Source organism: Tursiops truncatus, chromosome 3 (assembly GCF_011762595.2).
Source record: "Tursiops truncatus isolate mTurTru1 chromosome 3, mTurTru1.mat.Y, whole genome shotgun sequence".
Lineage (NCBI taxonomy): Eukaryota > Metazoa > Chordata > Mammalia > Artiodactyla > Delphinidae > Tursiops > Tursiops truncatus.
This window is the reverse complement of record NC_047036.1, coordinates 45,435,705-45,450,464: the sequence shown is the minus strand read 5'-3', so window position 1 is coordinate 45,450,464 and position 14,760 is coordinate 45,435,705. Positions and strand designations below refer to the sequence as shown.

Here is a 14,760-nt window from a genome sequence, read left to right as displayed (position 1 = left end):
TATGCAAGATCAGGCCCCAGAATAGGATGGATGGAAGTTAGAGTTGGATACAAGGTGGAACCTGGGTGGCAAAGCATTGTGGTCTCAATGAACAGCAAAAATTGAAGTCAGGAAGGTGAGCAGTTTCAGGTGAAGACAAGTGATTCTGAAATGGCAGCAGGATGTCCAGGTGTATAAATATTTCGGATACCAGGAAATGCAACATTGCACTTCACAAGACAGACTGGGGCCCGACAGTTAAACTTGGGAGCCATCTGGTACAAGTGATAAATGATGTGTACAAGTGGATAAGATGGCCAAGGAAACAGAATAAGCCCAAGAAAAAAGCCATGAGAGGATGCTTACCCTTTGCTGGGTGAGGCAGGGAGTGAAAGCTAGGAAGTAGAAAGAGGAGCGGTCTGAGAGACACAAGAATAATCTGGGAAATGTGCCTCTATGACAACAGGAAACAGAATTTCAAAGGGAAGTGGGTAAACAGAGTCAAATAGAGAATTGGAGGAGGTAGGGGAGAAGTGAGATAGGGCAGGTGGTCTCTTGACGGGTGAGAGAGCCTGGGTGGGGTTGCAGAGGGAAGGCGTGGAGGAGGGCATGAGGAACACTTTTCCACAGTGTTTCTGATGCGCGAGTCAGAGGTACTGCTCGGATGGCTCTTGGCACTGTTACCATTTGGTTTCAAAGAACTCAACAGATCCATCTCTTCTCAGTCGTCATATAACTTTCATTGGAACAACGGGCCAGAGCTATGGGTGCAAACAGATTTAGGAACCCTGATGTCTGAAATCTAATTCATGAACACTCCTGGGTCTTATCATTTCCAGAGAGGAAATAGTCAAAGTTAAAATGACCATTTTGTATGACAATATGTGTGCCAGAGCTATGTGTGGCAATTAACTGGATAGCACCATGGTATTCATTGGACCAACCTTTTTGTTACTAATTTAAAATGCTACTTTTATCATAAACCAAATCCCATATGGCTTTGTGTCTATATCTGGACTCTCTATTTCATTCCATTCTATACCAAACCTCCTGGTATTTGATTGGGATTGCCTTGAGTTTATGAATTTATTTGTGAAGAACTGGCATTTCTTACAATATTCAGTCTACTGAAAAGAGGGGTACTTAAGCCTTCTGCTATGCCCCTCAGTTGAAGATAATTATTTTTTCATAGAGGTCCTAAGCTTGTCTTTTTCAGTTTACAGCTATATATTTCCCTTTTGAGTTGCTATTGTTAGTGGTATTATTACAATTTTTTTGTATTGTAAGTGTGTGTGTGTGTGTGTGTGTGTGTGTGTGTAAATAAGAAAGATGTAGGTGCATTTTCAGATAAGCAAAAAAATTTTAAAGAAACAATCTAAGGCAAACTGAAATTTTTAATAGCATCTGACCTTCACTGAGCTGATACACATATAAAAAAATCATTTTGGATAATACTATCATGTAAAACAGAAAAAAAATGTTTATTTTACCTGTGTATTGCTAATTTTTCCTTCGATAAGACAAGCCATGACTGTATTTGGAGTTAAAATGTGGTGTCTGTTTAGTCCTGGTCCTACCAGTGAGCTCACTTTCCTCCTAATACCACACAAAGCGCAATTAGACTCTGGCTCTTTCCCCAGAAAAGTAGCCCTGTTCCGCCCTGCTGCTTTAATTCATGACCATGACCATGACCATCAGCTTTTCCGTGTCTCCTCCTGAGGTGCTGGTGGAATAGGCTGAAGGAGCTGCAGCCACAGCAATCAACCCCCCATAGCAAATCCCACAGACAGAGGTGTTTTCACATGGTTTGATGTAGCTGGGAGTCAAGAAAGGTTTCAGTTTTTTCTTTTTCTTCATCCCTGTCCTTTGGAACTTTTCAATTTGAAGAAAAACTGGAAACTATCTAACAAATCCAGATAAGGGGTCAGCAAACTTTTACTGTAAACAGCCAGACAGAAGATGTTTTAGGCTTGTGGGCTCTATGGTCTCTGTTGCAGCTACTTAACTCTGCTGTTGTACCATGAAAGTAGTCATAGACAATAAGTAAATGAACCTGGCTGTGTTCTAATAAAACTTTATTTATAAAACAAGTGGTGAGCCAGTTGTGGTGGCTCATAGTTCAAATTTGGCCTATGGTTCATGGTTTCCAGATTCCTATTTTAGACCAGTATGCTTCCAGACCATTCATTATTTGTACTTCAAAAAATCAAAAGCAATGTACGTGTCCCCACGGAACTAAAGATCACAGGATGCAAAGCACTGGAGTGAACAAAATAGAGCAAAATCATCAAAATGATTTCTTATCGATCCTTAAATGGGTCTGAGCATAGCTAGCCCTTATTTGCTTTATGAAACACAAGTGGGATCACAGTATATAAAAATACACATATTACATTGTGGTGTGATCACTGCTTTGAGGAGGGAGAGAGAGGTGAGTGAAAAAAAGTCATTATTAGTAATGCGAACATTTGCTCTTACTTACCAATCCTGTACTGCATTGAAGGATTCTTCATTTGTGATGTCATACATTAAAATAAAGCCCATGGCTCCACGATAATAGGCTGTGGTGATAGTCCTGTATCTTTCCTGGCCTGCTGTGTCCTACAAAATAAAAATAATAATCTGTCAAAAAATGAGGCAATACACCTTCTGGGAAGTGATTAGTTATTCCCAAAATAGTCATAACAGAGAGTCTGAATTGTATTTACAATGTATAGCTATATATGTTTTTCAGTCTTGTTTTTCCTAATGATTTTCATATGGCCGCTCTGCAGTATTATGAGCAAATTTTTTTTTGGGGGGAGTGTAAAGAACTAGCTCAGAGTACCTTCTACATATGTTCATTCCCATTAAGGAGCATTTAACTATAGAAAAGAAAATAAGAAGAAAGATCATACATATCAAAATCTGTGGCTTTTGTAGAGTTTAAAACCAGAAGAGTACATTAGCTCCAGCATTATGTATTTACTGTCTATCTGCTAAGTACAAGCCTCTGTGGGGAAAAAAAGAGAAAAGGACCTTTTATGAAAAGGTCCCTGCATTTAAAAGCATGCAGTGTAGTTTCCAGTTATTCAATGGTAAAATGACAATTAAAATACCTACTTTGTGTGGGTGTTTGAGTCGGACAGATCTGGAGTTCCCACTCTCCCATTAGAGAGCTTGGGGGGACATGCACAAGCTGCTGAGCCTCTATTAACTTAAACCCCCCAAAGTCTAGCATGCCTGTTAGGGTGACATGAAATAATGCATGGAAAGTGCTTCACTGAGCCTGACACACAAAAAGTGGCCAATAAATGGTAAGAACTGGCTGTTATTCCTGAAATTTGGGAAGGCAAGGCTAACACAGGATGGTAGATGGCAGCTTACAGATGCAGGGGCTCAGGGCCCGCAAAATAGTCTCATGCAGCAGTGAAATCTGAGAATCAGAGGCAGCTACATCACTGAAATGACCTATATAGGTCACAGATACTGCACGATGTAGCTGAAGAAATTATTCCTCAATTCAACTAACTCTTGCTCCTTTGTCTTCTCAGGATCTGGAGGTATAACTTATAACCCAATGCTCCTTGGCTTCCCCCTTCACCACTTTCCCAGGGGATTGGGCTCTGATTTCTCTGTCCTAGTATTCTAGGTGCTTAGCATTTTGGACAGAAATGTCACCTTCTTTCTGACTTCGGTCTGGGTCCTTTCTTCCCTTCTCCCAGAGATGCCTCCTTTGTATACAAAGTGCATCCCAGTTCCCCCTAAGGCAATATTAATAGGTCTTGAAGGGAAAGCTAATGTGTTGGAAGATTCAAGAAGTTCCTTTAGCATCAAAATGAAATGAACAAAGCACCGAGCTTATCTCCCTGTGCTTTGCGGCTCCTTCCCACTAGCTATCTATTTTACGTTTGGTAGTGTATATATGTCCATGCCACTCTCTTGTTTTGTCACAGCTTCCCCTTCCCTCTCCCCATATCCTCAAGTCCATTCTCTAGTAGGTCAGACGCAAGAGGGGAGAGATACGGGAACATGTGTATATGTATAACTGATTCACTTTGTTATAAAGCAGAAACTAACACACCATTGTACAGCAATTATACTCTAATAAAGGTGTAAAAAAATAAAATAAAATAAAATAAAACCTTAAAAAAAATGAAGTGAACATCTCCTGGGTCTCACTCTTAGAACAGGCTCATGTTGGACACACTGTTCCTCACCTGTAGGTACCCTCCTGCTCAGATGCTTGCACTCCACATCGGACTAACAGTAGGAAACTCAAGAATGCTCACAATTTTCTCCTAATTTGTGTGGTTTATTCTATTTGGCCCCTGAAAATTCAGAGAATGGTAACCAAAGAAGGTTGAGGAAATCAGCAAATGATTCTAGGAGAATGTGGGCGTGTGAAATAAAACTTGAAAATTAGCAAAGGGTGTGACTGTTCATGAGCAACAATTCTACCCTACACTTGGAGCAGGGATAAGGCTGGCCTGATTAGAGGTGTTTATTAGGTAATATTATTGAAATAATTTCCAAAGGTAAGATAAAAACAGGTTATGGTATCCAAAATAACAAAAACTGAAGCAAAACAAACGAGGAAGTTCTTTCAGAACATACCACCAATTGGCAGAAAATAAAAAGGAAAGTCTAGGTTTCACCACGTGAAAATGTGACCATTCCTTGAATATAAAAAAAAATGCTATGAAGAAAATTGAAATGATATATAATCAAATGATATTTGAATATTTTACTGTACTTTGCTTAGTATTTTATAAATATGAAGGTATAGATATTAGAGATAAACTTGGAAATCAAAAACTGCATGTAATTGGGACAATCATAAAAATTTATTAGACAGAAAGAAGACAATCTTGAGCTTATTTGGATATTTTTGGATATTCGTTGGATATAATTCCATTAACAGTATATCCAACTGTGAAATGAAGGAGAAAGAGAACCAAATGCTCAAAGACTGTGTTTAAAAAGCAAGGTATAATTAGAGATTGTGTAATATATTTTAGCTCCTGGGGAACAGAACCCCTTATAACTAGTCATTCTATTTTAAAACTTAGGCACTTTTGTCTTGGGTTCATATTTTTCAGAATACATTATCTATAAAATTACCACTTTTTTTTCCTACTGTGAAGTAATTTTAAATAGCTTTCTTTATCTCTTGGTAAAATATCTTTTTTGACATTGACCAAGTAGCCTTCTTACAGGTTAGGGACCCACTTCCTGCTGCTTTCTCTATACAAAAGACAGCTTTTCCCCAATTTCTCAATAGGAGAAAACAGCCAATATGCCCGAGGCACTGCTAAAATGTGACCCAGACCCTTCCTGTCAAGCATGTCTTCAATACAGACACTAAATAATGTTGTGTTGAAAAACTATGACATTTTCTCTCTCTTCTTGACCTCTTCCAGTGATGGCTTCCTCTTTCATAAGATGTTAATTTTATTTTGACAGCAAAGAAACTAGATCTAGTGTTATAAAACATATCAATTTCACACTGGAAGTGTATTTAATCTTCAAGGGAGCAGAAATCAAGGTCCCGTTACATTATGATTGAGATGTTACAGGAAACCACGGGGTTGGATAGCCATTATGTATCCAAATTTTAAAACAGAGAGAGGGGGACAAAAACAGCTTTTAAGAAAAAGAAAAAAAAAAGAAGCTTTCAGACAGCACTTAAGTCACAGCAAGGGGCAGGACCTTCCACAGGATTCTGACTTGAACTCAGAAACACAATCTAATTGGAGGTAGTTGTCACCTCGGAGCTCTCAGGGAGAATAAGAAATTGCACCAAGTAGGGGAAGTGTAGTAAGAAATACAGAGAGGAAATTTCCTTCCCAAATGCAAATAAAATAAAAAGAGTAAAACTAAGCTAATAGACACTAGTTGGCTCTGCATTGGTTTTGAGTACTGAAAACAATTTTAAGATTACAAACTCATTAGCATTTTCTCTCCCATTATATTAGGAAGAAAAAGGAGTCAGAAAAAATACCTCATTACATTTGACATTTACCAATAATGATAGAAGGTTATATTGGAAAGAAAAGAACATTTATAATGTCAAGTGCCACTAACGTAATTAAATGTGAGAATCTCAAAAGGTAACTGACTAAGATGGTACTTCTCAATCTGCTCCGGAAAATGGCTCTAAACTCTGGCTTTGCCTTGCTGCTCTGCCCAGTTGATTCTGATAACTGGAGATACCTGCTGGTTTTCTATAAATGTAGGCTTCTGGTGATTGAAAAACACAACAGGAAATCTTTCACAAAAAAAGGGATAAAAATATGATTTAAAAATGAAAGCTTTCTTCCAAGAGAGTTAGCTTTCATTTTTCTCTCTTTTAAGAAAAAATAAAATCATCTTAGCTGGCTTAAATATTTTGACTTCTCAATCATGTTTTTAGGAGGAATTTTTGGCTTAAATGATAGGTTTGATTAGCAAATACTTGAATATCTGTCAAAAAAGAGCTCTAAAAAGGAAAACATTAGCAGTTTGATAAGTAGTAGCTAGGAACATTTTCAGTTTGAATTTTGGCATTTTTGCCTGTTTTTGCCTTATGTTTTCTTTCTCTGGTGAAACATTTTATTTTTTTAACTGCATGTAGTGCATTCTCAAACACTTCTGAGGTCACACAGAGGTAATGTGCAGTTTTAGGATCGAGGAAATAGCTTTCACTTGTAAAATCTGGGTTATATTGTAATTTGTTTTTGTTTTGGTGGTTACTTCTCTCTGTATTGGATTAAAGGGAAAATGGAAGACACCATTAGTAAAGAAACATAACTCAAATAATATCACTACCCTCAAAATACATTTATTGAATGTCTAGACAGAGAAAAATAGATTGAAGGACAGACAATCCTGATACATGAAAAAGTAGGTAATTTTATAGATGGAGAAACCAAACCAGAACACATTGGTGTTAACTGATCAACAAAGGTAATTTAATTAAGCTAAAGGAAATAATATGTAATAATCCAAAGAGGAAATCAACAGCAATGTAGGATGAGAACACTGAAACATAAGACATAAAACACATTTTATCTAGTGAACTTCTAAATAGACACAAATATGTGAAATGGAATAAACAGTCATTTAGCATTCAAGCAAGTAGCAATCTTTTAACTTGTACCTTGCTACCTTCTACCTGTAGGAATTATTTTGAATCATCAAAGGAAGATTAAATTATACTCAATATAATTTAATATTAATGCTGATTGGTTGATTGATTCATTCATTCAATAAACAATAAGTGAACACCTATTACCAGTTACAGACTGTGATAGATATTTATTAAATTTATTTTATGTATTCTAGACGTATTTTTTATATTTAAAAACTCTATATTTTAATAGCCTTTCATTAATCAGGATATCATATTCCTCACATGTCTACAAAATATTAGACACGAAATATCATTTCTAAAGAACCAGATAGCATAGCAATTTAAAATTGTAACTGAGACCATCTGCTCAGTGGTGAGGTTCTCCAATTCATAGTCACAGTTATGGGCTGTACTGTGTTCCCCCCACCAAAATATGTGAAGTCCTAATCCTAGAACCTGTGAATGTAACCTTATTTGGAAATAGGGCCTTGGCAGATGTAATCAAGTTGGGATGAGTTCATACTGGATTACGGTGGGTTCTAATCCTATGACCAGTGTCCTTTCAAGAAGGGAAAACAGAGACACAGAGAAGGCCACATGAAGGCAGTAGCAGAGATTGGAGTGATGTATCAACAAACCAAGAAACGTCAAGGATTGCTGGCAACCCCTAGAAGCTAGGAGAGAGGCATGAAATGAATTCTCCCCCTAGAGCCTGAGAGAGAGCATGGCCCTGTGATACCTTAATTTAGGACTTCTAGCCTCCAGAACTGTGAGACAATAAATTTCTGTTGTTTTAAGCCACCCAGTTTGTGGTACTTCATTATAGCAGTGGTAGGAAACTAATGCAGTCATCGACCCCAGTCTGCAATCTTCATGATCAGGGCAAAAACAATATAAATTTCACAGCTATCCACATACCCCTTTACTACTTTACAGGAGAGAAAATATAGAAGATTAACAGTAGTCTTATTGAGAAGCCTAACATTGTCTCACAAAGATGTTATGCTAAAATGCATAACTATATTCCATTTATGAAAAATTAATTCTATTCAAAAATGGTGAGTTGATATATCTTATTGCTTTAAAAAAGTAGATCTTAAATATACATGAATACATACATATATTGTTCTTAGAAGGACAGAGCACCATTGCTTGAAGCGATACACATTATATACTGTTTCCCGTTGGAATTTCATCCCCAAATTTTTGAAATGCTGTTACAGAAAAACCTAAAGTCATAACATATACTGAGACACTACTCTCCAAAACAACAGAAACAACAAAATGCTGATTATTATACATTAATTCTTTTAGGTGATGTTACTTTCCTTCCAGTTGTATTTATTTTTTAATTTGCATAAATAGGCAGGCATAAAGCAGCATTGAACATAGTCTGATAAAAATAGTAAGCAAAACAGGAAGCTCAAATATTTTATGCTTTCTTGTTGCATGCTTATTTTTGGAATAAGAACTTTTTTTCCTTACAGCATTTAATCTTCCATTAAAATGAAATTTACAAACCACTTTTCCCTACTGATCTTGTACAGTTCGAATTCATTTACAGACACTTAGTTATACAAGCATCTGTAAATGAAGCTCACATTTTAGAAGAGTTCTAATAAACTGGCCTCTAAATAGTTCTTTGATCAATGTAGATGTTCTTCTTACCTATTGTCTTTTATCCATCCTCTTCACACCAGCCGATTTTATTGATCAGATTTTCTTGGCATGATGTTTAGCTTTGAAATACCCAAACCTTCATTTTACAATGGCATCCACTTCCAAGCAAAACCCTAATAAAATAACCCTGAGGCACAGGGATAAAACTTGACCTATTATTTCTTGGCAGTGTTACCATGGCAATTCATCCTTCCTGGAAGAGAGGAACGGTTGTATTGTACACTTACAATTCTTTTATAGGGGGCCTTAGACTCTATTGTCAGTGACAACCCAACACATCTACCAATTGTGTGTTTCTGCTCATGAAAGTTGAGACACTTTTCAGTAAACGCCATTTCAATGCTCAGATGGACTCTCTTCAAGACCTTAATAAAATTTACAATCAAAAGCACGTAAAGGCATCTTCACTCATTTAAGAGCTTGTTATCTAAGAACAATTAACACAAAGGCAGAGAAAGGTGCCATTTTTTCTTTCTTTTTTTTATTTATTCATTTTTCGCTGCGTTGGGTCTTTGTCACTGCACGCAGGCTTTAACTAGTTGCAGTGAGAGGGGCTACTCTTCGTTGCGGTGCAAGGGCTTCTCATTGTGGTGGCTTCTCTTGTTGAGGAGCAGGTCTCTAGGTGCACAAGCTTTAGTAGTCGTGGCACACAGGCTCAGTAGTTGTGGCACACAGGCTTTGTTGCTCCGCAGCATGTGGGATCTTCTTGGACCAGGGCTCGAACCGGTATCCCCTGCATTGGCAGGAGGATTCTTAACCACTGCGCCACCAGGGAAGCCCTGCTTTCTTTCTAATTAATCTTTTCGACATTCTTCTCAGTGGGATTTTGATTATGCTCAACTTTGTCAAAACCTAGGGCATAAATATTTAAATGAAGGCAGCTTGGAGCTTTTAGTCAAAATCAGTGATTGCTTTTCTTCCCAGAATGCAATTCAAAATGCTTGCCAGCAGATCAAGTGCTCTGTGTTTTAAACGATAATAGGCTTTTGAGTGGGATTCTTATTGTTGCCTTAAAATTGGCACTAAGACTCCAACCAAACTTCTTACAAAGGGATGGAGCTTTCACTTGCACAGCCATGTGCCAGTTGGTTGGTTGGATGGATGTCTGCTTAGGCAATGGAATTGCTGATCTGCGCTTATGTAGGGGTATTTGAGACCTGGAGAGAGATGGCAGGGTTGAGGAGGGGGAGGTGGTAGAGGAGCCCGACTTCCCACAGGTTAGCAATAAACACCACAGCAGGCAGCTGCTCTTGAGACATCTTGCCATTAACCCACCTCTGAGAGGGCTGTCTCCTGGAGGAAGCTGGGGAGGAGATGGGGAATACTAACAGGGGTAAGAGGGGTCAGAAGGAATGTTAACAGGTTCTGGCTGAATATCTGGCACATTTTAGCTGTGTGAACTTGGTTATCTCACTTGCCCCTCTGGGCTTTGATGTCTTCATTTGTAAATGAGAAAATAAATTTTCTAAGTCTGTTTCAGCTCTCAATTCATAGAATGTCTTTAAATACCTTTTCCCCTCTTCTAGGATTTTTGGGCTAGTGCATCACAATCTTTCTACTGGTGAAATCTGTCCATTAATATTTACCCTAATTACCACTCTCTTTGCATAGATGTTTCCCATCTTATTTTATATTTGGCTTGATTTTCCTGTCATTCTTTCTATTCATTTCCTGCTTTCTCTTTGGCTGAATGTTTTTCACTTTTTTCTAATTTTATTCTTCCCTTTATTAGTTTGGAAGTTATACCTGCTCTATATAAAGTGATTATTAAAATTTCAAAATTTATGTTCAAAAAATTTAATTGTATCTTTATCTTTATTTACCCAAATTCAAGTATTTAGAATAATCTGTCAGTCATCCCTTCCCATTCTACATAATAATGCTGTACAATGTTCCATATTCTAATACTATCTTGACTTTTTACTCCCTGTATTAGACATTATTATGTTTTACACAGACATTATTCATTTATATTTATCCTATGTTTTCCAGTTTCCCTGCTCACAATTTCTTCTTATCAATACATATTAAACTACCATTCCATACTTCTGAAGTGCGTTCTTCAGAAATCTCACCGGTGAAGGTCTTTTGATAGTAAATATTCTCCTCCTGCATGTCTGAAGATATATTTATTTAGCCATTATTCATGAATAATGGCTAAATAAATATATATTATTGGGTGTAAATTCTAGTTATACTCTGTTCTTTATAGCATTATGCTATTGTTTATAGACTTCAGTTGATACATTCAAAAATATGCTATCACTCTAATTATTGTTCTATTTTAGGTAAACTGTTTTCTCTGAAGCGACTGTTAAGAGTTTCCCTTCATCTTTGGTGGTCTTCAGTTTTGCAATGATGTGGCTACACTTACAATTCTTTTATTTATGTTGCTTGGGGTTCACTGTGATTCCCTATTTTGAGGATTCTTGTCTTTCAAAATTTTAGAAAAAAATCCAGTCACTATCTCTTCAAACTACTTTTCTCCCATTCTTTATTTTCCCCCCTTTATTTTGGACTTACAATTAGATATCAGGAAAGTAAGGTGACCACACAGCCTGGGCTTCTCAGGAAAGTCCCAGGTTATGCCTTGTGGTAGATCAATGAACACTTAAATAATGAACTTATTGACTCAAAAGTCTTCTGGAACTTTTTCAATTTAATTCATATCTGAAAACATGCCTGGATCTATATAACAAGTTCATAGTTTCTGACACGGTTTCTGTCAGTTCTGAAGAGTTTGGAAAAAAAGGTTTGAAAAAGTTTTAAAGGTCAGCTGAGTCACACATTGTAAAACTTGTTAGCTTTAAAATGAAAGTAGAACTGGGTATAAAATATATGCTGTGGCATGAGTCTGCCTCTAGAAAAGGAGTGTTTCTGTTTCTCGTGAGGTCTCTGACCTGTGAAATCATCACATTGGCTGTTCAGCTTATTTTTTTCTCTGATCAGCTTTATTTAGTTACCCATGTTTAAAAGTGGTTGTGTCACTCATTGCAGGTCAAGATCACAGGCTGGTATCTGATTCACTGGTGTTTCATGTGATTAACACAGTCGTTAAAAAATTGTAAGCCAACATTGAAGAATGTGGAGATTTTTACACAAAAGCCCAGATTTCCAATTTCTTTTGAAAAATGTTAAAAGATGGTAACAAACTGCTGTATGGCCATTGAGGGCTGAGGCTGGGTAGCAGCTAGCTGCCTCTTTTATACAGTCATCTGCCTTTCTCTCCTTTCTGCTGTTGCCTGTTCCCTAAGGCACTGCTATTTGAGATCACCCAGCATCTACCACCATAAGTATTTCTGTTTATCCTCTGTTCAAAACCATCCTATGTCTTCCTTTCAGCCTGAGGATAAAGTCCAAATTCCTTAGGCTCTTTTCCATTTGGCCCCATCATCCCTTTCCAATTTTATCTTTACATTTATATTTATTATATGTGTTTATTCTTCTTTTCGATCCCATTGTGTCAGAATCTGACCATGTTTCTCAAACCACGCCCCCTGTGTTTTCTGACTTCCGTGTCTTCTTCCTGTGTGTATACGCCTCCACGTGCTTGTCCTCTTGATCTTGTGTTTTCATCCTCAGTAGAATCCAAGTATATCTTTAAAAAAATGTCTTATCAAATAGCCATTCTTCTTATTCTTCTGGACTGTCTTAACCAAAGAATAAAACTAGTTCTTAACCTAGCCTAGGCAAGTGAATGCCTAGGTGAAAGTTACATTTGGGATCAAAATTTATACAAGGAAAAAGTCAGGTTGTCTTAACAAATCAATATTCTGTCTGGGTTGACTTCTTGTTAAAAACTAATCAAACACTGGAAATCTATATTCCTAACATTATACTGGGTACCGAGAAAAATACAAAATAAGCATCCATATGATACGATCTCTAAAACAAAGAGTTTGTATTTTCCACAAACTGCCAAAATAAAGCACGTAACGTGATCTGAGACCCTGGCTGTATTTGCAGTGTTTATTGTATGATGTGTGCAGTCTGTGCTAGAGGGGTTGACTGAAATGAGCTGGAAAAGGCTCCAGGAAAACGAAAGGCCAGTCCTCAGGGATCAGTAGGTTTTGAAGGGCAGAGGTGAGGTAGTTAGCAGACACAACCACAACTGGGATCATGGAAAGACCATGGAAGTGACAGGGAGTGGAGAGACTGGCATTGATGTTTATCCTTCATATTTACTTACCTCAATCCCTCTGCAGGGATTAAAACAATGTTTATTGTGAAGTATTGCAGAAGGCTTTTGTTTGGTACCTGATAATTCACCAGGCACTGCAAATGGACAGTATGATTCCCTACTCCCTTTTAAATTGTAGTATCTTGTGGGGGAAACTGAGAACAGATTCTGTTTCTTCTACAGCAAGATCCATAATCCGAAATGGAAGAAAGAAAATGTAATCTATGACCCAGTACCGGGTGGATTAAGTAATTAAACCCCTCTGAATTTTCACTTTCTAGCTAAAATAGGGATAATATTATCTACCTATCTACCTTCTCAAGGTTGTTGTAAGGATTAAATAAATGAACATATTGAAAGGCTTCTAGCACACACTAGGTGCTCAATAAATGGGTTCTTTTTTTTTTTTTTCTAGAAGCAGCAATGTGTGGAGGAAAGAACAAGGATTTGGTGTTAGAACACCTGGGTTCCTACTCTGGCTCTGAGACTCACATGCTGAGCGATTTTAGAAATATCACCTAACCTCTCTGAGAATCAGTATCCTGATTTCCAAAATGAAATTAGTAACTGATACGGAGTTGAATTGCAAGTTGCAAATGACAAAAGTTCTCTGTAAGCTATAAGTTCTCTGTAAGCTATAGGTAATATCATTACTAGTGAATGTGTTAAGGATAGTACAGAATTGAAACATGTCAAATCCCAATAGAAAGTATTTGTTAAATGCAACTGGATTCCTCGGTAGAACATTGTTCCTTATATCTCCCATCTCCCAGAGAGGAGAGAAAATAAAGGTAGTTGTCCTTCAGAATCACCCAGAATCTACATACCCTCATCTTCTCTCTCCACACCCCCTTACCTAAAAAAGGAACAGAATTCAAAGATGAAATACACAATTAAATCCTTATCATGACAATTACTTGATTATGCTTACTAATTTCTTTAAGAGCCTCTGCACAGTCTTACTTTTATGATTGTTTTGACCTGCACTGAAACAAAAGGCCTAATGAATAACAACGGTGTTTCAAGGTTAGAGGAATGATTTCCACATCTCAGACTACTGCTCATTGTAGTTGATAAGTATCATTGAACGACAAGTACTATGTCCAATGAATGAAGTCTCAAAAATACAGAGAGAGACAAAGGGAAATGAAAACGTAGAAACCAGATGCTAGAGAAACCGAAGTCGCTGTAGCATCTCATTATGTGCTCCGAATCCAGAGAGAGAAAGCTCGGAGCAGGCAGCTAGCTGTGCAGCAGGCCTGGGCAGCAAGAGGATAAAGTAACCGTCTGGCTTGGGAAGGAGCACGGGAAGGCCAGGGAGAAGTTTACTTTGGAAAGCCTTCTTAACTTGACCAGAAATAGTACTACTATCAATAATGGCCTATATTTCTCTTTTTGAAGTGGGTCTAATATATTTATTTGTTTCTTTATATATAACCTTCATCATAAATAATTCAAAAAATATAATGAGATGACATTACATCCATATGAAATATCTAAACATCAAAGGCAACTTTGAGTTGTTGAGTACTATTTTACAAGTTGTTAAGTTGGTAGAAAATATTAAGCCCATTGCCTGGCATTCAAGAAACAGGGACACTCAGACTCAGGCCTCACCCAGCATAGGGCACTTTCATGTGTGGCCTTTGTGACCTCACATTTCTGTATGAGATTATATAGGATCAAATTTTATAAGGCACAAAGCCATACAGGGTCTCCTAAGATCGATGGTAATCGCAAATAAGCTTTGGAGATCACACAGCTAAGTAGAAGACAAACCCTGGCTTCTGCCTACTTTTTTTGGTTATGTTGAAGCCATTGAAAGATA

At 37.4% G+C, this 14,760-nt stretch overlaps 1 protein-coding gene across 1 annotated transcript in view; it reads right to left on the bottom strand.

Moving 5' to 3' along the window:
- RAB3C (RAB3C, member RAS oncogene family) overlaps positions 1–14,760 on the bottom strand; it is a 297,825-nt gene that overhangs the window by 167,225 nt on the left and 115,840 nt on the right. The window contains exon 3 of the mRNA XM_033852883.2: positions 2,462–2,580. Within this exon, the coding sequence (XP_033708774.1) occupies positions 2,462–2,580 (119 nt within the window). The remainder of the gene's footprint in view (positions 1–2,461; positions 2,581–14,760) is intronic.